At 38.2% G+C, this 27994-nt stretch overlaps 1 protein-coding gene across 1 annotated transcript; it reads left to right on the top strand.

Annotated features, from left to right (window-relative positions):
* PALS1 (protein associated with LIN7 1, MAGUK p55 family member) lies at window positions 1-27858 on the top strand. Its single transcript, XM_054400467.1, has 13 exons — window positions 1-367; window positions 7197-7405; window positions 13145-13222; window positions 13895-14041; window positions 15051-15212; window positions 17350-17427; window positions 18142-18325; window positions 19364-19435; window positions 19892-19963; window positions 20677-20844; window positions 21992-22194; window positions 24950-25060; window positions 27564-27858. Exons 1-13 carry the CDS (start codon window positions 1-3, stop codon window positions 27738-27740), a joined length of 2028 nt encoding a protein of 675 aa, XP_054256442.1. The 3' UTR covers window positions 27741-27858.
* Window positions 27859-27994: the final 136 nt, after the last annotated feature.

Here is a 27994-nt window from a genome sequence, read left to right as displayed (position 1 = left end):
ATGACAACTTCTCACATGAATGGACATATCACAGAAGATTCTGATAATGAATCAAAAAATGTGGATCTTGCATCTCCTGAGGAACCTCAGAAGCACAGAGAAATGGCTGTTGATTGCCCTGGGGATTTGGGCTCCAGGATGATGCCCATGCGACGAAGTGCTCAACTTGAGCGAATCCGTCAGCAGCAGGAGGACATAAGGCGCAGACGGGAAGAAGAGGGAAAGAAACAAGAGCTGGACCTTACTGCTTCCATGAGGCTAAAGAAACTAGCACAAATTCCTCCTAAAACTGGAATAGATAATCCAATATTTGACACAGAAGAAGGAATTGTTTTGGAGAGTCCTCATTATACTGTGAAGACACTTGGTAAGTAAAATGCAATGAATGGGTTAATGGAGAAATACCTAATTGATATCAATGTTCTTTTAGGCCTATGAAAACCTAATTTAGCTAATTCTTCCTATACAAATTTTAAGTCTTCTGCTGCTTTGGATTTGTGGTGAATTGGAATCTTTTATTTACTTGGTCAAGCTGATAGCAGGCCTGTTTGGAGAACAGTTAAATACTCTGTAGACAACTAATGAAATCAGATGTCTCCATTCTCTATGGTCTGGAGAATGCATGCAAGTAATACCCAATTTTATTGTGTTTGATGAAGCACAGACCAGAATAAGCAACAAATAAACACTTACTGTCATTTAAAATCAGTACACAAGAGTGTTTAATATTTTAAAAGAAGCGTGCTAGTTGTTTCTTCTTAATCTGTTTTTCTTGCATTATCAGTTGCAACCTAATTCGAGTTTACATTCTTCTCTTAAAGTATTGGCATTGATAGTGAAAACCTGCTTACCATGGCACTTAGACAAAGATGAAAATGTAACAATTTTTGAAGAATTAGATATTGAAATGTTCATTCAATAGCTGCCATTGCTTTATGCTTATGTAGAAAAAGTTTCTAACCTTTCTTTTTCAAACATAAATATCTATCTAAAATGTGATGTGTCACTGGAGTGAAAAAGGGACACTGGAAGTTTGCAGTCCAGTTCAGATTTCCATTTCTTCACCTGTTCTGAGATATCAACTGCTTTTAAAAGGTACCCTTTTTTGGGCTGTTCTTTTCTATTGGCTGGTAGCTGAGAACATCGAATGAAAAGTAGGTATCAAACTGACAACTTTTTTTTTTTGCATCATCTTTGGGCTTTGTATGCCTGAGCAACATTTCTGCTAAAGACACGTCTCTATTCCATAACCTCTAGTAATCCTTGTTGTACAAATCCCTCTTTAGGAAAATTCAGGTTGAACAGGTCATCAGGAAGTCATCCCGTCCAACCTCCTGCTGAAAGCAGGGTCAGTTACAAACAAGGCAGGTGTACCTTTTTTTAATGTAGGGCTTGTCAGCTTCTGTCCAAGAGATCTCTTTGTTAAGAAGCAGATTCTGTACTTTATGAAGTGTTAGATATTTGATTGTGAAATTACCTTCTCAGAAGGTATCCAAAGCACAAGATGCAAAGAATCATGTCAAACAATAGAATTTTCTTATGTTGGGGCTATCTAAGCTGTGGTGGCTAAAAGCTCTGAAGACTGCCAGGGTCAGCTGGCAACTGGAACTGCAGAGGGGAGGAAAGAAAGTGACTTGGAACTGTAAAACTGAAGCTAGGTTTCTTGCCAGAGATGCTGAGATCTTGGAGAGAGAGCTAGGTGGAAAACAATGAGAAACAATGTTTTATTTGTGAACAGCTGGAAGGAGGAAACTAGATCTGTCTCTGTAAGAAAAGGAGGAGGAAATTGCTGTGAATACTTGATGTAAGAAGCCACTAAATGGCTAGAGACAAGAATATAGAGATGTGTATGTGGAAAGAGGTGTGGAAATTAGGATATAGCAATTTATGGTGTAAGATGCATCTTGAACGAAAATGACAACAGGATTCTGTCCACTAGGACAAATTCCTCTTCACTTTTTAATTGAAGTTTGGGTCTTATTATTGTTCTTCTGCCAGTGTAGGTCTGTAAAAAGACAATCGTAAATTGCATGATTTAACTAAAGCTGTTCCTCTCAGCTTTTGGAAACCATGAAAATCAGAATATTAATAATGTCTATCTCTACTCAATCACAGTAAGCAAGGCTTAAAAGTATGTGCATAAAGCAGAAGTATTAACTATCTTGCTGAGTGAATATAAGCTGTTCTTTGAGCTAGAAAGGCAAGCAGCTTTAGGAGATGTAATTTGACTAAATCATCCATATATCCATATGCAAAGCAGGGAGCTGAATTAGGGCTTCCTAGACATCTCTTTAAATTGGAAGTCATGGCATAATGCTGACAGGCATACATACATACATACTGTTGTTATTTCCTTGCCAGGCAGAGGTATAGTAACAATTTGTGTCAGGTAAACTGAAGATTTAAGAACAGAGGATTTATAATAGTTAAGCACTCCTGTTAAGAGTGGTTTGTTCAGCTGTGACATTCTTAATGAAATGCTGTGATCTCTTAACCTCTATGGTCTGTAAACAATCTCTGTTCAGCCATTAGTACTGTCAAAAACTGAGTCGTCACTTTAAATTTAACAAAGTGTTTCTGCAGTTGCTTGGACTCATACAAAATTTTCCTCCGCTAGTTAAGCCGTGTCCCTTTTCCACTTTCTGGATTAATTGTTCTAACATCTGACACTAATGCTGTATTTCAAAAGAAGAATTTTTTATTATTATTCTGAAAGCTGTCGCTGATTAGTATCTGGGCTAGGGATGGTGCATTATGAATATAAATATATATCCACATACATGCACACTTATGAAGTAATGTGGTTTCATAGAGACGATTTGAGTCACTTATCATTAATACTGCTGCTTTTTTATTGAAAACCTGAACTGCTGAGGCCAGACAGCAAAAAAACAACAAAAAATAGGCATGTACAGGTTTTTGGTCTCCAGGAAACTTGCTAGCCCATTACTTTGTCCAAAAAATAGCTGCTAGTATGTGAAATTTGTTGCAGTTCATTTGGTTACACTGAATTTCTGATCTGCACTGCTGCTGGCTCCATCATTCCATTTCTTTTTTTCTGTCTAGGTGAGAGTACTTAGTCACTTTCACAAATCTTTATGCTTTGTTAGGAGAACTCCAAGTAAACCTGGGCAGGTGCTAGTGGATATATTATAGAAGTGTTAAACTATCCTTATTCAGTCTTTCAAAAAAAATTTTATTTTAGTTTCTCTTTTTTGTAGAGTTGCGTATTTTTGGTATGTTAATCTATAGAGCATCTGCTAAAGATAATGTGCTTTAAATAAGAATATCGACCTGATTGCACTTAGTTTTGAAAATGTTTCCTAAGGGGCAGTGTCTAATTTGGCAGATCTTTGCCCAGTCTTTAATCTTTTCATGTTAAAAAGCAACAAAATAAAGTAGGCTAGATTAAACAAATTGGGTTTTATTTATAAAAATAAAACAGGACACTTAATCAAAACAAAGGCATGTTTGTTATCAAAACAGTGAATGATTTAGACAGCTGTCTTCATGGAATGAACTCTCTGCACACCTAGAACATGTGCATATAAGTATTTAACTGGCTGTTTCACAGCAGTATACTTCTACAAACCGCAGAAAAATTTTAATTTGCTACAGTTCATCCAGGTAATTTAGTTAATTTACTTAAACCTTTCTCTGACTACAATGTTTGGGTTTTTTTGTTTGGTTTTTTGTTGTTGTTTTTTTTTTTTAAGCTGCCTGGGTTTTGTTTTTATACCTTGGCCAAAACTTACTTATAAATGTGTTATAAAAAATTTTCAAAACTAGCTTTGGATAAAACAATGCTTGTTTTAGCCCTTGTGGATTGAGTAATATATGGGCATTAGAGTGGTAGTAACAGCACACAGTGCTCTAGAGCTCTATTAAAAAGCTTGGCAACTAAGATACTGGTACTAGCATAAAGCCAAATGTATCTTCTTAAGTTTGCTGTTCATAGTTTTTTGCTTAAAGTGATAAACAGCAAGTATTTTCTTTCTTCTTCTAATCTACCATGTTAAACTGTGGCCATGGATCCTCCCCTGCAGTTGCATACTTTTGCCCTGGCAGTCTTTTGATTAATGCTTATATCGCACAGTGCTCAGTCACATTCCAGCCATTTCATAGCCTAATGGAAAAAAGCCTGCAACACTTCTTGTAAAAGAAGACTTTCCAAAAAAGTAGTCGATTGCTAATTGATCTGCGATTAAAAAAATGGACTTGTTCTGCAAAAGAGCCCTGACTCTGTGAGTAAATGCAGTTGTTAGTCTTTTACTGAACTTTTTTACTCAAAATGACTCTTTCAATACGAAATGTCTAGAGAAGGAGTCTTTTGCTAACTTGGCTTTTTTTTTTCCTTGAAAAAGGAGCAAAACTAAATTAAAAAAAAAAAAAAACCGCACCAAAATCTGACATGAGTTGGAATTCAGAAACAGGAACACAGAAAGAGTTAGGCGTGTGTAAAGCCAGATATGCGTGTGGGTTTCTGTGTATGGAGTTGTTTTATTAAACAAGTGACTGGGAAATGGATTGCTAGCATTTGAGGAGTATTTCGTGTCACTCTTCTCAAGTATTATTTGTCGTTGAGAATCGTGATGAGGGAGAGATTTGTTTGCTGTTTCATGGTGGAGGAAAATAGTTTGGTATAGGTCTTTTGCACCCAGTGCAGATGAAAATTCAGTGTAAAAGAGAAGTATATGAAAAGGAGAGTACTGTGGTAGTTTGTACAAGAGGGTGACACAGAAGGAGCTAGCAAAGTGCTGAAGAGAGAACGTGTAGAGTCATCTAGGAAAAGGACATCTTTATAATAAGTGAAGATTAAGATGCTTGTCTTTCTATATGTATTTGTCTTAAATGAAATATGTGTTTGAAATAATAGTGCATGTAACAGTGTGTATGCATTTGAATTCTCAGGTGTATAATGAGGTGTGGACAATTCGGAAACAATGGAATGAAATAATTTATGCATAGGAAGACTTAGAAGTGAGGTTTTTCTCTAATGCCTCACTTTTTAAATCTGGTAACGGTTACAAATAGCAGTGTTTTGGCTTGGTGTGTTTAAGTGAGCAGGTTATCAGCAGGAGCTTTACAATAATATCTGACTGATTCACACTACTCTATTTTGTGTGCTTGGAAACAGTGTACTTGCTCAGAGTTGGGAGAATCAGTTGCTGAGATGCTTTGTTTGGTAGTCTGCATACTTCAGTAGATAAGAATTTTCCCAGCTGCCAATGTTCTGTTTAGCAAATATTCTTGCTTGTAGAGTGTTCTTCAGCCTTCTCTCCAACTGGCATTTCCCTCTGTGTAATAGGCAGTATATTGTGTATACAGATCCCTAGTGAGCCATTGGCTGCCTTAATTAGTGTTGTGAGCTGTTCTGGATTTCACCTGTGGAATATCCTGCACAGCCGGTATCCAAGCTTTCCGTGCTGCTTTTGTACTACTGCCTTTTCTTTCCTTGGTGCTTACAGGAAGAAGCCCTTGACCTTTGGTGGGTAGGGTGTTCTTAGCATGTGTGGAATGGTTTTGGTTTTACTTTATTTTAATTTTTATTGTCCTGAAAACAGTAAAGTATGGGAGTCGTAGCTTTGGATTGTTTCTTTCCTTTTATTGTATAGGAGACTGACTTGCACGCTCAAAATTGAAAATGAGTATGTAGGTATGCTTTGTCCAGAATTAAAATCATTAAACTTGCTTGAAATGCCTATTTTATTAGGCTTTATGATTTTTTCATGTGCCCATTTATCAACCATTTTAACCTTGTGCTCAACAGGCTTGAGTCTGGCATTGTTTTCAGTGTACTGTTGAATTTGAGGTTAAAAATAGGTAAAACATTCTTTACAGAATGTGTCTATGTTAATGACCAGTACTTTTCACATTGAACACACAGCTTAGCTGATGTCTTGATAGCATTTTCATTTTAATGTTGTTTAATTAGTTCATAGTGAATAAATGAAGGTTGCTAAAACTTTAAAAATACTTCTCAAGGGTCTAATGTTTTGATGACCAGTAAGGGAGATTGACCTCAGTATGAACTGGAAGTTTTAAAATTGGGGATTTACTTTATTGTTCCTTAAAACAAAACAAAACTGAGAAAAACAGGATTCAAAATCCTAGCTTATTTGAATTTGTGAAAATAAAAGTTAGTCTCTTGTGGCTGAACAGAGAGTTTTTTCAGATAATGTGTGAGAATGCATGCGTTATTTCATGCTCAGATCATCCAGTCTGGGGGGTTTTCTGCTTGAAGAATTCTTAACGTGGGTTTATACACGTTATAGGTACAATGCATATTCCTTGGGTTAGGTAGTTTCTCAAGTACTTGATACTGCGAAGCAACATACTTTTCAGAAATTATTATTGGTTTAAAACAAATGTAAATTTGTTGACAGTCTTTAAAAAGAACCTGTAAAGCATTAGATTAATTCTTGAAGCCTGAGAATGTAATACGTGTACAGTATTCTGCAACCATGTGAAAACTGGTTATTAAAATACATTAAAACATTTTAGAGTTCAAGCAGAACTCATAGGCTCATACATAAAAGATGTGGACTTTGTTTTGGGTGCAGATGACTTTCAGAACTCTGAACAAAGATGATTGTTTTTCATCCTTTTTGTAACATGCTAGGACTGAGTATAGTTTTACTTGTAGAAACTGAGTAGTTTACTTCTCAAACATTCCTTCTATGAGTAAGCAATATTTAGTTGAGAGATGTCTGCCATATGATAAATGGAAACAAGTATCAAAGCAATGGTAAGTATTTAGTGCATCAAGACTAGTTGAGCAAAGGAGCTATTTTCATACTGCAGAGTAGTCCCTCTGTCACCTTTGCTTATCCATGAGCTGCAGTTGTTGTATCTTTTATGTATCAGTGATTGGTTGGGGGGTTTTGGGGTTTGTTTTGGGTTTTATTTTTTTGGAGAAGAACTATTCCCTCAGTAGGAATTTAAACTTAAACAGTGTATCACCTTTTTTTATTTCTTCTTTTTACCTACTTTTGTTTCCTTTTGTCTTTTTTTTTTTGTTCAGATATGTATTGCTGATGTCAGAGTGAATAATAAATAACTAATGAACTTGCATATTAATTAAAAACTGAACAGCAAAATAATTTCTAAAAATCTTACAAACATTTATAAACATTATGTACTTATGAATCTTGTTAATAACTCTTACCTTATTTTATTTTTTGTTTCCTACCTAGAGGTGGAAGAACTGTTAACTTCTCTTAAGCATATCCAGCACGTTTTGGTAGACCCTCAGAGCCAAGAGGATATCTCTCTCATTTTACAGCTTGTTCAAAATAGTGATTTTCAGAATGCATTTAAGATACACAATGCTGTTACAGTGCACATGAACAAAGCCAGCCCTCCGTATCCTCTCATCTCCAATGCACAAGAACTAGCACAAGAGGTATGTGTAGTATGCATCTGTATGATATATATGAAACCCATAATCATAGCTGTTGATGAAATATGTACTTGTCAAGCTTGTCTGAGTTATTGAATGTTGAATATCAAAGGGATTATAATAGTCACTGATTGCTGTATCCAGTTTTTCCAGATTTCCAGACAGTAACCAGAAAAGTATTTTAGGGATAAGAACTCTCTTCTTACTACGAATATATATGTACCAGGGAAGGCAGTATGTTTAAACATAGGAATTCCTAAGTGTGAAAAAAAAAAAAAAAATATATATATATATATTTCAGTGAAGTGTGGCTACACCTTATATAGAGATAAATTTACTGTTTTTTAAACTTGCTAACTTGAATTCAAGTATCAGTGCCAGTGTAGCACTGTAGTGTTGAGCAAAATGCTCTCAGTGAGCCAAACTTACCTGTTGAAAACTGGATTAACAGCTGGAGCAATTATTTTCAACAGTTCTTTCCACTCTCCTTCCTTGTTCTAGACTTGAACCTTGTAAGTTGAGGATAACAGAATTGTAGCAAGCTTGAAGTTATTTTGCAGAAGAAAATACCAGGGTTTGAAGGACATGGTTTATCCAAAGGTGCAGTGTGCTGATTTCATAGAGTCATAGAATCAGTCAGGGTTGGAAGGGACCACAAGGATCATCCAGTTCCAACCCCCCTGCCATGGGCAGGGACACCTCACACTAGATCAGGCTGGCCAGAGCCTCATCCAGCCTGGCCTTAAACACCTCCAGGGATGGGGCCTCAACCACCTCCCTGGACAACCCATTCCAGGCTCTCGCCACTCTCATGGGGAAGAACTTCTTCCTCACTTCCAGCCTGAATCTCCCCACTTCCAGCTTTATTCCATTCCCCCTAGTCCTGTCACTACCTGAGATCCTAAAAAGTCCCTCCCCAGCTTTCTTGTAGCCCCCTTCAGATATTAAAAAGCCACAATAAGATCACCTCGGAGCCTTCTCTTCTCCAGACTGAACAGCCCCAACTCTTTCAGTCTGTCCTGACAGGAGAGGTGCTCCACCCTCTGATCATCCTGGTGACCCTTCTCTGGACACCTTCCAGCATGTCCAGATCCCTCTTGTAATAGGGGCTCCAGACCTGGACACAGTACTCCAGGTGGGGTCTCACCAGAGCGGAGCAGAGGGGGAGAATCACCTCCCTTGACCTGCTGGCCACACTTCTCTTGATGCAGCCCAGGCTCCGGCTGGCTTTCTGGGCTGCAAGTGCACATGATTTGCCTATTTAGGTTTGTCAGTAATACTGTGCCAAAACCAGGTGGGAGTGTTTTACATCTGAGCTTCCCTCTGTCTTATTCAGCAGCCTGTAAACTGCTATAGGATCCTCACTACACTGCTTTGATGTCTGCAAGCCTGAAGGAACCTTTTCAGTTAAATTCTGCTTGTAAACTGCTTCCCCAAACACCTACCTGGTACAGGCAAATTGTTCAGATACAAGCTGGAATTTTTGAATCTTCATTTCTAATACAGGATGTTACAGATTTGACTCTTAAATCTAGGTTTTCCCCTTCATGAATCCATTGTCCTTTTATTTGCCACTTAATAGAAACTTTCAAAAAGAAAATAGGCCCCGGAAAACTCTAGATCTAGTTTCAAACTTTCATATTCCTCCCAGACTTTCCTACCCCTCATCTTTCCAGCTCAGTGAGTTATTAAATCCTAAAAATCAGAAGGTGATGCAACTGCAGTTGTGTCTTAGCACAAGGTTAGGCATAAAGAAAATATTTCTTTAACCTAAAATTTTTAAACCAATGGAATTTTGTCATCAGCCAGGAGACTATTATGTAAAAGGCAAACATATTTCTGCACTTGTTTTGATTCTTCATCTCCCATCTCTGACTTGTCCAGCCTTGAAGTTCCTGAAAAGCCAATACATTGCACATGTCGCTTCCCATTTTCAGATGTAATCTAGTTTCCCTGTGATTCAACTTCAGATGTATTAAAGTGATTTGTATTTTGCAATATGTGAAATAGCATCCAAAATGATTGAGCCAGAAATTCAGGACAAACATTTCTGTGACTGACAGAAGTGTCTCAAGACAGAAGTTTTGAGGCCTTCATTCACATAATTCTGTACTTTCTAAGCTTGCCTGAATAGATCTTTTGCTTATTTTTCAGATCCTTTGTTCCTTTTGGAAAGGCTTCTGTATTTGTTATGGTAGTGGTACAAGAGGAAATTATTTTTGCTTTGGGAAAAGTTGGGTTGTGTGTGGTTTTGTGGTTTTGTTTGTTTTCTTACCCTGACAAAGTGTCTGTCTTGCATGCTCAGATCCTTTCTTGTAGTGTGATTTTTTTTTTTTTTTTTCCTGGGTTGTCTTTTTTTCCTGCTGTAAATATAGGTATGGGAAGCTGCCTTGGAAAGCAGTTGACTTACTTCAGGGTGTTTTTGCAAAAGCCTAGATGTTAAGATACTGATAATATCTTGAGGATAAAAGCCACAAGACATTACAAGAAAGAAAAAATAGAAGATACATGCATAACATTAGCATTACTTGCCATTTAAAATTAATGTGCATATTTTAGAGCAGAAGTCATCATCATCAGCGTATAACTCCTGAACCTGTTTTGGAGCGCATGTCCTGATTTAGAGTCTCAGACATGGGGGTTTTTGAGGCATTTTGGTTAGAAGAGAACACATCCTAGAGCTAGTGCTTCTGAAGCTCTTAACAGGAAGACAGTTTGTAACACAATTTCATACTGCAACATAAAACAATCTCTTTAATAATTAAACAGAAGTAAATAGTTAATACCTTTGGAAGAATTTGGGGGGAATTATCGTTTGCCTGAACTTAAATTAAAAAAATCTGTTCTCATTTACTCTTCCATTGATGACTTTAACAAAACAATTCATGTGAACAGTGTGTTGTGAAGACTTATTTTGAATATGAAACAATACATGAGCATGTATTGTGCATTGTTATTTTCTAGTTCTCTTTAGGAAATTCTTAAAATTAGTACAGTTAACTTTTCACACTGATTCTGATGACCAGGTGCCAACAACTCAAGATTTTCTCCTTTTTATTTTTTTAAAAAGAAACTTTAATTGAATTAAAAAGGTGGAATGAAGCACTCAAGCTTAAGGAATTTATTTTAGAGAGCTAATCGTTGTGTAGTGTGATATACTCCATAAAAATAGCCAGTAAACATCAAGGGTGATTAAATTGATTTGAAATCCATTTAAACTTGACCAAGATGGGGGAATGGATTATGGGAACATGATCTGAATCTTGACCTTATAAGAATATTTGATGCAACATTCAAGACAGTTTGTAGTTTTGGGCCTGTAACAGTACACATGAAATACTTTGAAGATTCTGTTGTTGTTGAATACACTTAACAGGTTCAATTTTTATAGGCCTTATTTATAGAGGCTTTGTATTTGCTACTGTTGACTTCAGGAATGGCAGGTACTTTTGAGAGGATGCTGGAAACTTGAAACTTTGGATATATGTGATTTGCAACATGTACATACATTCCTTCTGACCATCCTGCTCACCTGAGAGTCAACAACAAGATTTTTGCAGGCATGGTTAAGTGCTGGTTGTTTGATACCACTCCAGTGTGTGCCCTCCACAGCATATGCCTCTAAATGATGGTGTGTATAATGAAACCAAACAGATAACTTTAGTTCAAGCAGCCCCCTGAAAGCTACCATAATAAACAATAAAAATTAGGTTGAAGGGTTAAGGAAATAGTATTGTTGCCACATATTCAGTGTGGATTGCCTGTGCTACCTATACTGTGTCACTTCTGGAATGGCAGCCTGCATTCAGAATTCTCCGTCTGATAAAACTGTGGGATTACCATGAGTGACAAAGGAATTTGAGATGCAGCAATACCCTTGTAAAAAGTAATGTACCTGGGAGCCTGAAGCTTTCCTAGCACTTCATTAAATAAGCAGATAATAAATTTATCTTTCTCTCAAAAGGAGACAAGAGGAGCTATTAAAGTTTTGAATAATTTAATCATTCAAAGCAGAAATTAAATATTCACCACAATATTCACCAGAATATTTACCACACAGAATTACTGCTTGGTTTGGTTGCTTTCGCCCTGTCAAATCACAGGCCTCTGATATTGCTTTCAAAAGATGGTCTTGCTTACAGGACTTGTGAATTGCTTTCTGAGTAGATTTTCCTGTAAAAGGATCAACAAGGTTGCAAAACTAAGGCTTTCAAGCTCCTTGTACCTTCTTCAAGAAAGAAACTGAAATTTCCTTGAAACTTAGAGACCTTGAACAAATTTCTGAGAAAGTCTTTTGTATAGAAGAGTATCTTCTTCCAACACAGAGGAAAATGATAGTGAGATACATCCTTGACAAATCTGTCTGCTATATGGCATCCCAAAATCTAGGCCAAGTCAGGGGTAATAGCTTCCTCACCATTTCAGAAGTATGAATTAGATCAGGCCTGGGTGAAGCTGAATTCTTCATGTTCTCTAGGGTTTTAAAGTCATCAGTTAAATATTCTGGCTTCTTATTTGACTTTTCTAAGATATAGTACACTTGTTCACCATGACATCTTCTAGAGATGTCAGAAGCAAGGCTTTTGGGGGTTGTGCCAAGGTTCATTTAGTGACTTGTGATAGAACTGAAAAATTATCTTTACTGTTTTCAGTACTGTCATCTGATAGCATCCAAGAGAGTTGTTAGCATTCCTGTAGATAATTGCTTCTAGGATAGAGGCTCTTCAGACCTTTTAGATACTGTCAGGTCACTCAAAAACCTTCTTGAGTCTCTGTTATGTCACATTACCTCATCCTTAAGAGCAAACAGCTCTTAAAAAAAAAAAGAACTTCTAGCCCACTGAACGCTGCTGCTCTGATATGTATAGTCTATTCTGAAAATCTCTGGATTCGTTTGTGCTTTTGGACTTGTGCATTTGGTCAGATTAGGCCAGAAGAAAAAGGCTATGAAAGGTACCTTCTTCAGCCTCATTGCTGAATAAGAGGGATTTCCCAGCTTCTGGCTTTCTCTAAAAGCATACTAGTATTTTCCAGTGATGATGGCAAGACATGTTTGGTAACTGTATGAGAAGGAAAACCTTTTTAGGCAACTTAAGCTGCTTGAGCAAAAACTGTCCTTGTGTTACTATGGATTATTTTGGAACCAGGCAAAGAAACCTGGTTTCCTGGGACCTTTTTGAAGTTTTCATTCACACATTTTGAGGCAGGATCTTGAGGATGTGTTGCAAAAACTCTCTTGGAATCTTTAGTCTTGCTGTTGGTGGAAACAGTTTGGGTGAAAATAAGTGATCTGCTTTTAAGGAAAAGAGAGGTTAGTCAAGTTAATGAGCAGTTGGTCAGTTTTGAAAGATCCAGCATAATCTCATAATAAAGTTCATTGTGACTCATCTCACTGTTGTGTTCCTTTCTAGAGCTGAGGTTTTTTTGTGTGTATGTCTTTGTGGTAGCTGAGGTCAGTGCTACTCTTTGGTATTGAGAGATCCCTGTGATTCACTAGATACCAGCTTAGATACGGTAGATGATCACTGAGGCAAGATATGCTGGGGCAGTCCTGTTGGTCTCACTGCATGTTTTCCTAATGTGTACTGGATTAAGTTCAATCATCTAGTGTAACAATTATGTAGATATATTTTATTTTCAGTAAAAGAAATAATTGCAACTAGTGGGTTGTGCTTGAGTAGAGGAAGGGCGATTGATAAATCACAGGTTAGATTAAGAGTTGTACTACTTGATTTCTTTCAGGTACAGACTGTTTTGAAACCCAGTCACCAAAAGGATGGGCAGGAGCTTAATGCTTTGCTGAATGCCCCTCACATGCAGGTAAGATAAAACTTTTAATGGATGTGTTCCTTGATGCTGTTAACATTTTTTTTGCAGATGTCTTAGACTGGCTGGTCAAAGATACATTTTATTCTTCAGCTCTATATATCTCTTAATATTTTTTTGGGATGAGCAGTTTCCAACTTCCAGTAACTAATGGAGACTTCTAATCGAGTATAGAGCATGACTGTGTTCAGCCCTTGCTACATTCTACATGTATTACAGGGTAATTTGCACATGAACAATGTAGCAGTAGATCAGTAGCGTAAGGGCAACACACAAGGATGCATGGAGGGAATTTTGTCCTGTGGCAGTGTTGTAAATCCTTGAGTAGTTTTCACCATAGTAACTTCTTATGTCTGTATTCTCAGTCACGGACACAGTAAACCAATGTGTGGGGTTTTAGGAAGGAGAATTTAGAAGAACAGTCACAGTTGTGTGTTCTAAGTTGCTTGTTACTCTTTTCCAATCTGTAAGGAAAGTTGTAGAAAGTATGTAGCAGTAGTTGCTACATAGCTGTGATAAATGATTTTTTTATTCCTTGAGTTGGTTTGCAATGTTCTGTAACCTGCAAAGACTATTCAGGTTGCAGAATTTCATGGAACTCTGCTGTTTTGTGTACCTATATAGTGTGAAATTTTCTGTAACCAAGCTGATTTTCTTTAACACCAGGCACTACTGCTGGCTCATGATAAGGTTGCAGAACAAGAGATGCAACCTGAGCCTGTGACAGATGAAAGAATTTATGAGAATGTTGGTGTGTATGGAGGGGAGACAGTTAAAATAGTTCGCATCGAGAAGGCTCGGGATATTCCGTTGGTAAGTAGTGGTATCCACTTAGTTACAATGAGAATGAGGTAAGCTTTTTTGTCCTTTGCAGATTACTATGAAAGTTTTGGAATTTAAATGAGGATCACAGGATGGTAGGGGTTGGAAGGAACCTCTGGAGATCGAGTTCAACCCCCTTGCCACATCAGGACCATAGAATCTAGTGCAGGTCACACAGGAACACATCCAGATGGGTCTTGAAAGTCTCCAGAGAAGACAACTCCCCAACCTCTCTGGAGAGCCTGTTCCAGTGATTCCTGACCCTTACAGTGAAGTTGTTCCTCATGATGAGGGGGAACTTCCTGTGCTGTTGTTGACATCTGTTGCCCCTTGTCCTATCACAGGGCACAAGTGAGAAGCTGTCTCTTCCTTCTTGACACCCAGCCTTCATATATTTATAAACATTTATTAGATCTCCTCTGTCTTACCTCCTCCAGACTAAAAAGCCCCAGGTCTCTCAGCCTGTCATCATAAGGCATGTGCTCCAGTCCCTTAATCATCCTTGTAGCCTTGGAGACTTGTAAACACTCTTTTTACCATCTATGCCTCATGTTAGAGGGAAACTTGTGCATGTCTTCATATAGCAGTAGACATACTACCATTTAAAATCTGTACAGCTTCTGTCAACTTGGGTTTGGGCAGGACCTCTTGATGACAGTCACTGTCCCAAGCTTTGCCGCAGGGGAGCTTTTAGCCTTACGACAACCATGTATTATGTTTTTATTTAGCAGTTCTTATCTTCTATTGTGCATTCACCAAATAACTGTTTCCTTAGGAATAGTTTTGGTTTTTTTTAATCATTAATTTTATGGTGTGAAGCAATTCTTCAATCTTTAATGCAGCCTGGAGAAATAAAGTGGCATTTTTTTTCTCAACTGACGCATTGAGTCTCTTGTAATCTCTTTCAACATAGTTTCTCCACTGGCTTGGCATATATATACAATAGATGGCTTTGAGTTTCAGATATATAATAAATTCAGAATGCTTTGCTACTACACAGGGTGCTACTGTTCGCAATGAAATGGATTCTGTTATCATTAGTCGGATAGTGAAAGGAGGTGCTGCAGAGAAGAGTGGGCTGTTACACGAAGGGGATGAAGTTCTGGAGATTAATGGCATTGAGATTCGTGGAAAAGATGTTAATGAAGTTTTTGACTTGTTGGTGAGTTAGACACTGTTTTCCCTGTCAAAAATACTTATTTCATAAGCCTGTTTGTTTGCTCTGTTTGTCATTTGTACTTGTATTTAGCATTAGGTTAAGTCTTTTCATTCTGATAGCTAGCATTTGCATGTGGAGGACCATTACTTGCTGATGCATAGTATGCTATTAATTAGTATAATGGTGGCTATCTGTAAAAATGAAACCTATAAATGTGGAGGAGTCAAGCTATCAACTGGAGACTTGCTTTTAAGGATTTCCAAGAAAAAGTTGGGCTCTGAAAAGCCATGATTTTTCACCTTTGTCTCTGAGTCCACAATTAAGAAATGTGTGGCTGTGTGATGTGGCAGTGTCTGGGTGGGATGGAGGTAATATTCTTCACAGCAGCTGATATGCTGTGGTTTAGATCTATGCTGTATAGTCAAATCAAAATCAGGACAAAGACCTGGGTTCTGCTGTAGGTTGCATTATTGTAGAAAGAACAAGCAGCAGTATCCATAGATGAAGTTGTCTCATGCTACAGTCAGACTTTTTAATGGACAATTTCTACCTTTTGTTGGATTTTTTTTTTTTCCTGAAATTTGCTGTTAAAATTTTGTAGCGAATGCCTGGAATGAGGTCAAGTGGAAGGAAGTAGAGGCAGAAACCCATGGGATTTTGGTTGTTAGGAGTTTTTTAGGCCATTGAAAAAGATTGTTGTAGTTACTTCACAAGCTTTCAATCTCCATTTTTGACCAGACAGCTGAAATTCGTGTTCTGTAATTGTCTTCACTACCATTCGAGGTTTTTTAGTTTTATTTTTTGTTTTAAAAATGCCATATTTAGCTAAGTCCTATCCTTCTGAAAGGACTGTGTTGTGGATGCTTGACAGATAATTCCACTCTGCAGGTTCTCTGCTGAGAGCTTCTTCTTTTGATCAGCTTCTGTAACCTAGAGTTACAGAATAAAAGATTTTAAACCACAATATATTAATGTAAGAGCAAATTACTTGCTGAAAAAAAACCAAGCAAAGTAAAAAAAAAAAATTAACAAAAAGCACACATTTTAAAAATAAGTGTTTAAATCATTAATTTAAAATAATATTTTTAATTATTTATGTTGTCCTGTGTATTTTGTAATGTGGAAGTGAATTTTTAAAATGCTTTAGTCCCTCAAAAATACTGAAACAAGCACAGAAGGAAATTACTTTCCTTCTTAATTTTGCCTCACCGCTTGCTAGTAAAAGGGTAATAAACTGCACATGATTTTAGACAAGACTATTCACACGATCACTGTGAAATTCTGTGTGTTCCTCATGGAACTATGCATGCTAACTGAGAATCTTGGATTTTCTTTTCCTGCAGCCTAACTATCTTATGCTCAGTTGTGTGTACTTTGAGCCTTAGGTCTGAATTTTTAGAGATCTGTGCATTTGCTTTGGTTTTGTACAAGATATATTGTTGTGTTATGGTTCGTGGAATGACATATAGGAAGTGAGACACATGTAGACATTGTCATGGGTTGGCACCTGATTTTTATTTAGATACTGTGTGCAATACAGCAAAATTCTTTAAAGCCAGGACACTTACTATGATTCTACTTTCTTCATGGGGGTGATTGCAATATTGATATTAAATACTTAACAGAAGCAGTGTTTGATTGTGTTAGTTCATTTTTAAACAGTGTTTTTTATACTTTAATAATGTTAACAGCATAAAGCTATAGTAGAAATGTTTAGGTTTGAAAATACTGTTTCACTTAAGCAATTTTTAAAGCAATTCTTTATATATATTTTTTCTATTCCCAGCATAGATCTTATTGTTAGTATTTTTTAAGAGAACAAGAGAATATTATTCTCCATTTCCCCTAAGTGACTGTTTGACAGAATTGGAGCTGTTCTTTTCAAATAGAAATAGTTTATGTATAGTCAGAAGTGCTAAGTTTTTAAAATCTGAGTATCAGTGTTTTGCTTTCTAGCCTGTCACTGAATAATTGTATCTGTACTTTATCTCTCATACTAACTAAGAAGTAGCTGATGTGCTGTTAGGAACTGCCTTTAATGGGAATTTTTAAAGCTTTTCCTAAAATAAGTTATTTATTGGAATTCCTAAGCTTAAGCTATTTTTGATACTGTATATGAAGAGTCTGCTTTTTGTCTCAGGCTGACATGCACGGTACCCTGACCTTCGTATTGATTCCCAGTCAGCAGAGCAAGCCACCTCCCGCGAAGGAGACAGTTGTAAGTAGTTCTGCCTGAGTTCCTGATCTTTGTGATACATAGCTTGATTTACCAGTAATGTGAAGAAACTTCTTTGGTGAGTCACATCGTGGAACAAAACCAAACCTTAATTGTTTAAATTGGTTTAATTGTTACCAGACTAACATCTGAATTAACTTTTGAAAATGAATGATTGTTTTAAGCTGAAACTAATGTGATTTTAACTCCATTTCTAAAATAGTAAGAAATTAGAAAAGTAGAGCTGTCTATGCTTCTGAATTAGTTTATATTACAGCCAAATACAAACATTGGTGGTTCTTGACAAAGAACGTTTTACAAGTGAAACTTCACCTAAAGCCCAGCAGATGGTTTTCAATCTGAGTATTTATTAGGAATTAGCAATTCAGAATTAATCCAATGCTTTTTTTGAATACAAAGAACTTAAATCAGTAACCTGTGGGGTTTTACCTCCTAAAATGGTGAGGAAATTGCAAAGACTTTACAATTGATAGAACTTAAATTCAGGCCATCAGCTCTAGCCTAATGCTACTGTGTTTTTGCCTTGCTATCCTAGGTAATGATTCCATTCCAGTATCTCCTGTATGCCTCAGATAAAGTTTCCACTTTGTAGAATCTTGAAGTTTTCATATATCAAAGGTCTACTGCAGTCAGAGGAAGATGGGGTGTAATTTTTCAGAAGTCACAGGGTTTTTTTCCATCTGTTTTATCCCACAGATACATGTGAAGGCACATTTTGACTACGATCCCTCTGATGACCCTTATGTCCCCTGCCGAGAGTTAGGACTCTCTTTTCAGAAAGGAGATATACTCCATGTGATCAGCCAAGAGGATCCAAACTGGTGGCAGGCTTACAGAGATGGTGATGAAGATAATCAGCCATTGGCTGGCCTTATTCCTGGTAAATAAAACTCTAGAAAAAGCTTGACAGCTTGTTGTTGTCATAGCCACGGGAGCAATATTCTGGTTTTCAAAACCCTACATACCCTTAAATAGCCATTGCCTGAAGTATCCGTGACTTTGAACCTTTTGCAACACAGCCTAACGTTGGTTGCATAATTCACTTCCTTAAAGGCATTTCCATGTATAGATGTTAAATGCAGAGTGAAGCTACTGCTTCCATTGCAGTTCACTTTTCAGGAGCTGCTTTCCTCCTCCACCATTGTGACTCTGGATTCAGAGTTCCCTCTGCTGGCTATGACAGAAATGTGAGACTCCAGCCTGCCCATTCTCTGGACAAGAGAGCAGCTATAAAGTTTCTTAATACATCGAGTAGTATATTTGAAACACATCTTTTTTGTAGTAACTTCTTGGCATGTTTTCACTTAGCAAAGAGCTTCAGTTATTTGTCACAGTCACACTTCCTTTCTAACTGTTGGGGACCTTTATGTAATAGTGTTTTCAGACACTGAAGTCAGTATATGATTTTTGCATCAAAATATGTACTGCACACTAATGCATGAAAGATCTGCTGATCTGTTAAACACAGTGAACAAAAGACTTTGCAAATTCCATAGAATAGCACACTGCTACTTTATGACATTTGATGTAAATCTAGGCTAATATTTCTCAAGCTGAAGTTCAAAAGGTTCAGTATAAGTAGAACATATTTAACATGCAAAAAGAATGGGAAAACAGTGTCATCATAGTGGGGATATACAGTCTTTCCAGTAGTTTCAATTTTCCAGGTAAAACTGTCCAGAATAGTACAAATGCTGTGCAGTTCTTTCTTGAAGAATATATTTTTGAAGCAATAAATTTCTTGGCAATTTGTATTTTATGTTTTTATTTTTTTTTCTTCTACATCATATTCTACTAGAACCTTCAGAGATTTAAAACCTCAGGGCAAAGTGAGTAAGTCATTACAAAATAAGTATGCAGGTGGTTTCTGAATGTTAACTGCTTTTGTACTTTTTTCTTTTTTTTTAAACGTGCTAAGGAAAAAGTTTTCAGCAACAAAGAGAAGCAATGAAGCAAACCATAGAAGAAGACAAGGAGCCTGAAAAATCAGGTTGGATAAATGTTTCTCAAGGGGAAAAAAAGAAAAATCTAACTCCTACAAAGGTGCTAATTAGTGATATCGGGAACTCTCTCTTAGAGTTGCAAACAGTTCTATTTTTCTGTAATACAAGTGGGATGATTCTTTGAAGTAATTGATGTAAATACAGGTCTAAATTTAGCACTTCACTGTATAAATCACATGATTTTTTCATAACTTAAGAGCAATGTAGTTAGGATAAGGAAGAAGAATTTGGAAAGCCCCTTTTTTCATAAAACAATTTTATCTGCTGTGACTCAGTTGAAGTCTTTGCCATGTAACATCTGCTTAAGTTATAACAAGTTGAAGAATGATATGTCTTTTCAGAACTGCAGAATAAATTTCCCACTTCAAAGATCCAGATAACAGGTAAAATATGAAGCTTTTTACTGTATGAGTATTTGATTTTTATGCCTTTTTTGTTCTTAGGAAAACTCTGGTGTGCAAAGAAAAACAAAAAGAAACGGAAAAAGGTTTTATACAATGCAAACAAAAATGATGGTAAGCATCATCTTGTGTACAGTTTGTACACTTTTTCAAGCAACTATAAAAAGTTTATAAAACAGCTTTGTGAAAAGAATATTGAAATTCAGGCTATGATGTTAGAAATACTGCTTGGTGATGTTCTGTGTGGGAGCAGTATTCACGTTTGTAACGGCATTTAGACAAAGATGTGAAAGAAGTGATAGGATTTGTAGGGTCGTTGAGCATCTTTAATAAAGACCAGAAGATGGGGGTGAAAAGATAGCTTTTTAGGCATGAAAGCACTCACAGTTTTTCAATGATGAACCAATTTGTTATAGTTTTGTTGTAATATCTCACTCTGTGTAATTGACTTTAGTCTCTGTGGACTTTATCCACAGAGAATTATACTATATTCTTACAAAAGTACTTTGGGTCTAGGATGATTTTTGTTGTTGTTGGGTATAAAGTGTTATTTTTGTACTAGAAACTTGTTCCTTGGCAAGCAGTTTATGCTGCTACTTACATCAGTAATAAGTGGAAACACAATTACTTTCTGCGGAAAGGGTGGAGGGAAGCCTCCTCTTTCTGGACAAGGGATGAACTTTGAGGTTCTGTTGCTTTGGTGACTTGCAGTTAGATGCTGGGCAGAAAGTCAGGAGCTGCCTGAAACTTGGTCCTGCGTGACAGGCAAGTACCAATGCCACTTTCAGCAAAGTATGTTGTGTCTATTTCATTGTTTCTCCCTCAAGATTATGACAATGAGGAAATTTTGACCTATGAGGAAATGTCGCTGTATCATCAACCAGCAAATAGGAAGCGGCCTATTGTTCTGATCGGCCCCCAGAACTGCGGCCAGAACGAGCTGCGGCAGCGACTCATGAACAATGAAGTGGAACGCTTCGCCTCTGCTGTTCCCCGTGAGTTCCCCAGGCAGACACCACTGATTATTCTGAACACTGTCTGAAGGCAGATCCTTTTCCAGCGTTAGAGGTTGGAAGGGGCATCCAGAGATCGAGTCCATCCCCACTGCCAATAGCAGCATCACCGAGGGTACTCCACACAGGAATGCATCCAAATGGGTTTTGAAAGTCTCCAGAGGAGACTCCACAACCCGCCCCCTGGCAGCCTGTTCCAGTGCTCCGTCACCCTTACTGTAAAGAAGTTTCTCCTCATGTTGAGGTGAAACCTATGTCCAGGTTTGCATCTGTTGTTCCTTGTCTTATTGCTGTGCACCACCAAAAAGAGATTGGGCCCCTCCACTTGACACCCACCCCTCAGATACTTATAAACATTGATCATATCTCCTCTCAGTTTTCTCAAGACTAAACAGCCCCAGATCTCTCAATCTCTCTTCATAGGGGAGATGCTCAAGATGCTTTTGTCTTGAAAATGGTTGTTAGGAGTTTAGGGGTGTTGAGCAGGATTTAGTTTTCACTTGGATAAAGGACAAATAAAAGTTAGATCTTGTGTGGCAAAAAGTAGCTTTGGCAAGTCAGTGCAAAGCCAGCATCTAACAGGATGTTACAGAAGCATTGTAAGAGCTGCATGTTTGTCTGAATAATACCAGAGTGAGTAACAGAAGTTGAAAATCAAGAAACTGGTATGTCAGTTGAAGAATTTTTAACCTACATATCCTTCATAAATTTACATGTAAGTGGCTTTACTGCTTTTCCAAACCATTTATAGTTCAGTAAATGTTATATCATTAATGTGTGATTATGTTTACAGATTAACAGTAGAAGTTGTTAAAAAGATCTAATAGCTGTTTTTATATCGAGAGTGAAACTATTCCTTCCTTTGTTAACCATTTTATTTTTTTCCCTTGAGTTAATGTAAGCAACCCTCAAAATATAGATTCAGCCTTTGGCAACAGAATCTCTCCAAGGATACCTATTGTTGAAAAAAAAATTCTTGCATTTCTTGGATATTTCAAATGCCTTTTTTTTTTTCTTGGTTAGCAATGTCTCCACTAAGAGAAATACTTTTTTTCTTCTCTTCAGTTCTGCAGCTTTATCACTGTCTCCATTGCCTTTTTTTTTTTGTTGTTGTTGCTCTTGTGTGCAGATACTACTCGGAGCAGGCGAGAGACTGAAGTAGCTGGCAGGGATTACCATTTCATTTCTCGACAGGCATTTGAGACTGACATAGCTGCTGGGAAGTTCATTGAATATGGAGAGTTTGAAAAGAACCTCTATGGTACTAGCATAGACTCCGTGCGGCAAGTCATCAACTCTGGCAAGATATGCCTTTTAAATCTCCATACCCAGGTACGCCAAAGCTGCTGCCTCTCATATTTTAATTGTAGAAGCTGCTGTGCAAATCTGAAGAGCTGTAATTGGTTTGTATAAAATGAGTGTGTTTCCAAGGTACCTTTTCAGGTTTATTCCAAGTTTTCTTTCAGTGCCCTTAAGTCAGCTCTATTTAGTGTGCTATGAATGTAGCCTTCTTGTTTGTTGTTAGGAAATGCACGCACCTTTATCTGTGCTAAAGGTAACGGGGGCCTTGGCTTCCAGATATTTAAAGATAGTGATACCATCTGAATTTAAAAATCAATTACAATAAGATCTGTGTCTCTCAATCATCCATTTACACTGTGAGCTCTGAGGTTTTTGAAGATGGGGAGGAAGTTGTTTAGGATTATACTTGGAAGCTGCATTTTGGAAACATTTGTGCAGTTTCATAACAGACAGGATTAAAGTATGTCTCATCAACAACACTGAAAAGCTCTGTAGCTGTGACGTTTTGGTTATGGAGAAAGAATGGACAAACTAATGCGCAGACCTCAACTTGGAAATGTAATCAAACATGGGAAGAGGCAGAGTCCTGGGACACAACCCAATTCTAATACTTATGAGAGGTATGAGGTCTACAGTTGTTACAAATGCTGCAAGATAAGCCCTGAGACTCAGGTGTATCAGTAAAGTTTGGTAGTATTGAAGCTGCAATTAGCCATCACCAGTTGAAAATATATAACTCTTTGAAAATTAATAACTCAGTGAAAATTGATCTCAGAGACAGGTTGTTTGTCTTGAGACAGACAGACTAAGCGTTTTAGAAAAATCAAACTACAGTTTGATTCTTTTTATTTCCCATCTCTTAATGTCAATGTAAATTGCAAAAAAAAAAAAAAAAAGAAATTAACAAAACCCCGAAACACTTAGTATGTAGTAGTAGTGTATCTGATACCTTCTATTTTAATCTTCAAAACAGAAAAGGCTGAAGGTATAGAATCATAGAATCAAGAAGGCAGGAAGAGACCTCAAAGATCGAGTCCAACCTGTCACCCTAAACCTCAAGACTATCTAAACCATGGCACCAAGTGCCACGTCCAGTCCCCTCTTGAACACCTCCAGGGATGGTGACTCCACCACCTCCCTGGGCAGCCCATTCCAATGGCCAACCACTCTCTCTGTGAAGAACTTTCTCCTCACCTCCAGCCTAAACCTCCCCTGGCGCAGCTTGAGACTGTGTCCTCTTGTTCTGGTGCTGGTTGCCTGGGAGAAGAGACCAAACCCCTCCTGGCTACAACCACCCTTCAGGTAGCTGTAGACATCAATGAGGTCACCCCTGAGCCTCCTCTTCTCCAGGCTAAACAGTCCCAGCTCCCTCAGCCTCTCCTCATAGGGCTTGTGCTCAAGGCCTCTCCCCAGCCTCGTTGCCCTTCTCTGGACATGCTCCAGCAATTCAACATCTTTCCTAAACTGAGGGGCCCAGAACTGGACACAGTACTCAAGGTGTGGCCTAACCAGTGCTGTGTACAGGGGTACAATGACCTCCCTGCTCCTGCTGGCCACACTATGCCTGATGCAGGCCAGGATGCCATTGGCTCTCTTGGCCACCTGGGCACACTGCTGGCTCATGTTCAGGCAGCTGTCAACCAGTACCCCCAGGTCTCTTTCCACCTGGCTGCTCTCCAGCCACTCTGACCCCAGCCTGTAGCTCTGCATGGGGTTGTTGTGGCCGAAGTGCAGCACCTGGCACTTGGATTTGAATGCCATCCTGTTGGACTCTGCCCATCTGTCCAGCCTGTCAAGGTCCCTCTGCAGAGCCCTTCTACCTTCTAACAGATCAACACCTGCTCCCAGCTTGGTGTCATCTGCAAATTTACTGATGATGGACTAAATCCCCTCATCCAGATCATCAATAAAGATATTGAACAGGATGGGGCCCAGCACTGATCCCTGGGGGACACCACTAGTGACAGGCTGCCAGCTGGATGTGGCACCATTCACCACCACTCTCTGGGCTCGGCCCTCCAGCCAGTTCCTAACCCAGCACAGTGCTGCTGTCCAAGCCGCAGGCTGACAGCTTGGCCAGGAGTTTGCTGTGGGGGATGGTGTCAAAGGCCTTGCTGAAGTCCAGGTAGAATACATCCACAGCCTTTCCTACGTCCACCAGGCTGGTCACCTGATCACAGAAGGAGATCAGGTTGGTGAGGCAGGACCTGCCCTTCCTAAATCCATGTTGGCTGGGCCTGATTCCTTGGCCATCCTTCAGGTGTGCTGCGATTGCCCCCCAAGACAATCTGCTCCATGATTTTCCCTGGCACTGAGGTCAGGCTGACAGGCCTGTAGTTCCCAGGTGTGATATTTAGAGACTCTTCTCTGTTAATAGCTGATACTATTCCTTGGCATTGTGGGGAAACTTACTTCAATGTAGGTGACCTTTTGGTTTTTTTGGAGTGTTGATAGGTTGTGATTGTTGGGGTTTTTTTGCTTTTGGATCCCAAAAAGCAGTTCCTTCAGGTTTAATTAGGAAGACTATTCTTGAACAAACGTAAATGTGTGGGTTCCATGAAGCTGAAAAGTGTTAGAATATCAGTTTTGTAGGAAATGACTGAACTCATGAGTAGTGATAATATTCTTATGGTTAATTATACTGCTGTTAATATATTGTACAGTATGTTAATATGTTACTGTGTTTGGAAAATATGTTATCAATTATAGCACATGATTAATGCATTATTAAATGCCCTTTTCCTGTGTGGAACTGTTAAATGTTTAATAAATCCTATTTCTGCAGTCACTGAAGACACTACGAAATTCTGACTTGAAGCCATACATTATATTTGTTGCACCACCTTCACAAGAGAGGTTACGTGCTTTATTGGCCAAAGAAGGGAAAAACCCAAAGGTAATGTGTCTAACACTGCTTCTGAAACCATGCTGCTTTTTACTTATAGATATGAAAAGCTTTTGGTAAACAAATTCTCTGTACTCTGCTTGGAACTGGGGCACCGTAATGGTACTGGCAATATATGGGAAGTGGTGTAGTTGAGATCTGTGTGCTCCAGGTTAGTAGGCAGGCTAAGGTGAAAGCATCCCAAGCCTTTCCCCACGGGAATGCGAGAGGCACCATGAGGCAAGGGAATCCACTGCTGATTTAATAATCTCGGAACACAGTGTCTCACAACGTGGTCCCTGCATTTGAATACAGAAGTAGGAACCTTTATTTTAAAACTCTGGAATACCCAACTTTACCTTCAAGTAAGCCAAGAGTAATTCTAGGGAGAAAAACAATATTGGTTTTCTTTTGAGAACTTAATCTGCCCTCTTCCAAAACCTTTTAGATAAAGTTATTTATTGATCTCGTAGGCTCACTTCTTATGTTTCAGAGCCATGTCAAGATCTCCACTTACCAAGTTCAGATCATTTGGATAATGAGAGGTTAGAATGGAATTGAAACCCCATAGATTAAACCAGGATGTCTGAAAGTTCAGAAAAGGTTCTTAGCAGCTTATGAGATGCAGTGTTTATTGCTAGGATAATGCAATCTGCTTTGCAGTGGTTGGTGGGAGCATTTTGCCACCGTTTTAAGTATGAACTGAGCATAATGCAGCTCATACTGAGGAAGAAGAGTCTTGCCAATGTAACTCAAAGGGACTCCTGATACAGCTTTTGGTCAGGAATTGTACCTCACTGTGTTCAACAGCTGTGGTGTTTTGTGCTCTTTGTTTGGTGCAAGGGTGATGTATTGCCTGGGTGTAACCTCTAAAAGTCCTTTAAAGTCCAAGTCTTAAAAGAGAGGGGTTTTTATTTTCTTCTTTGTTTTAATTCGCCTGAGTCAAATGTAGTCACAGTATTCATAGACTTGAAATTGGCCTGTTTCCTCCTTTATGGTTATGCAATGAATGAATGAAACTTTATTTTACATAAATGCTTCATCTGATGTATGTCCTGGGGTTTTTTATTGTGGTAATCCAGGAATCAGCAATGACCATTAATACACTGTTACTGCTGTCAAGCTATGCCAGTTTTCTTTCTGACCAGTTATATTGGAGTTGTGTTTATTTCAGTTTATTTTCAGTTGTGTTTATAAATGCTGCTGTGTTAAACCCCTTCCCCTGATAAAAGAGTATTTCCTATATGAATGCCTGTATATAGCTTTGATTTCTTTAACTGTATATAACATTTAGGGAAAAAATCTTGAAAGCCTGAAGTTACTTTTGAAAATACCGTCTTTAAAAAATTATCTGAAAGTATTATACCTGAATATTCCCCTACATAACACAAAAATACAAAAATAAGCTGCAGAAGAGAAAATCAAACACACTTCGAGAATCCAAGTGATTTAAAAAAATTCATAATACATAATACAAAAATAAGCTGCAGAAGAGAAAAACAAATACACTTCGAGAATCCAAGTGAGATAAAAAAAATTATAGCACATAATATAAAAATAAGCTGCAGAAGAGAAAAACAAATACACTTCGAGAATCCAAGTGAGATAAAAAAAATTATAGCACATAATATAAAAATAAGCTGCAGAAGAGAAAAACAAATACACTTCGAGAATCCAAGTGAGATAAAAAAATTCTGAAATAAACTCTTTTTACTTCATAGAATTCATAGAATTGCCCTGAAGGCCATTGAGTCCAACTATAACATCTCCCTATACACTTCTCCCTTTGCATAGTTTATCTGCATTTGGAATACTCTTACTGCTGGCATATTCCCTTCCAGCTCCCAAATCACGTTTTCAATTTTTCTGCAATGTTGTTTACCTGATGTTGTGGTGGCTCACTTAAATCAAAGCTAGGGATGTCGGTTTGGTTTTCATTGCTGTTTATTGGTGAAAATAGGTCAATGATGGCTGTTGCCTGTGACTGGTGGTTGCAGTGCTCTGTCTTCAAAGGAATGTTGCTGTGTTCAACCCCGTTCAAACTTACTCCCACGTTCTCTGCCATCTCCAGTCTTTTTCAGGATAATGGGCTTGGCAACCTAGCTTATTTTTCAGCAACATGACTTAATAGCCTCAGTAAGACAACTGTCATAAAAAGAGGAGTGCTAGATCTTCGTTTTCTTCAGTCTGGGATAGCTATTTGGGAGTTTGCCACTTGTGGCCAATCTTGAGTGCCCTTAGCTCTCAAATCATAGAATCATAAAACCACAGAATGGTATGGGTTGGAAGGGACCTTCTGAGGTCATCTAGTCCAACCCCCTCTGCAGTAAGCAGGAGCATCCTCAACTAGATCAGGCTGCCCAGAGCCATGTTGAGCCCCACTTTGAGTATCTCCAGGGAAGGTTCAGTGTTGCTGTAAACTTCTCAATCACTGGTAGCAGTAGCATGAATGTTTTCTGAGTCGAGTTGTTGTGGGGAGGGGTTTACACACACTAACATCTGGTTTTGATTGCAGCCAGAAGAGCTGAGAGATATCATAGAGAAGACAAGGGAGATGGAACAGAACAACGGCCACTACTTTGATACAGCAATTGTGAATTCTGATCTTGATAAAGCATATCAAGAGTTACTTCGGCTAATTAACAAACTTGACACAGAACCCCAGTGGGTACCCTCTACTTGGCTACGATGAGAGCGCAGTTCCAAGCGACAAATGGACTTCAGTCTAGTGATTTTTCCAAGGAGATTGTGTGTAGGTCTGCCCAGTTCTAGCGTGAATGCGTGCGAGCTCTAGACCTCAGTGGCTGCATCCTTTGCCAGTGAAATTGCATATTCCTGAAAAAATGTGCCCATCAGCTTGTGAGCCCCATTAACTGATCTAAAGATTGTCCAAGGATTTTTTTCTCTGTGGTCTAGAAGTGGAGACCTTGTCAGTACTAAATTCTA

The sequence above is a fragment of the Indicator indicator genome, chromosome 4, assembly GCF_027791375.1.
Source record: "Indicator indicator isolate 239-I01 chromosome 4, UM_Iind_1.1, whole genome shotgun sequence".
In the NCBI taxonomy this organism is placed as follows: domain Eukaryota; kingdom Metazoa; phylum Chordata; class Aves; order Piciformes; family Indicatoridae; genus Indicator; species Indicator indicator.
Note: the sequence above shows the minus strand (reverse complement) of the source record. Positions and strands in the feature narration are given on the sequence as shown.

Excerpts from the sequence above, each read along its gene's own strand:
- PALS1 (XM_054400467.1), top strand. The coding sequence starts at position 1 with ATGACAACTTCTCACATGAATGGACATATCACAGAAGATTCTGATAAT. Across the intron at positions 7,406-13,144 it reads CACAAGAACTAGCACAAGAG|GTACAGACTGTTTTGAAACC; the intron begins GTATGTGTAGTA and ends GATTTCTTTCAG. Across the intron at positions 14,042-15,050 it reads AGGCTCGGGATATTCCGTTG|GGTGCTACTGTTCGCAATGA; the intron begins GTAAGTAGTGGT and ends GCTACTACACAG.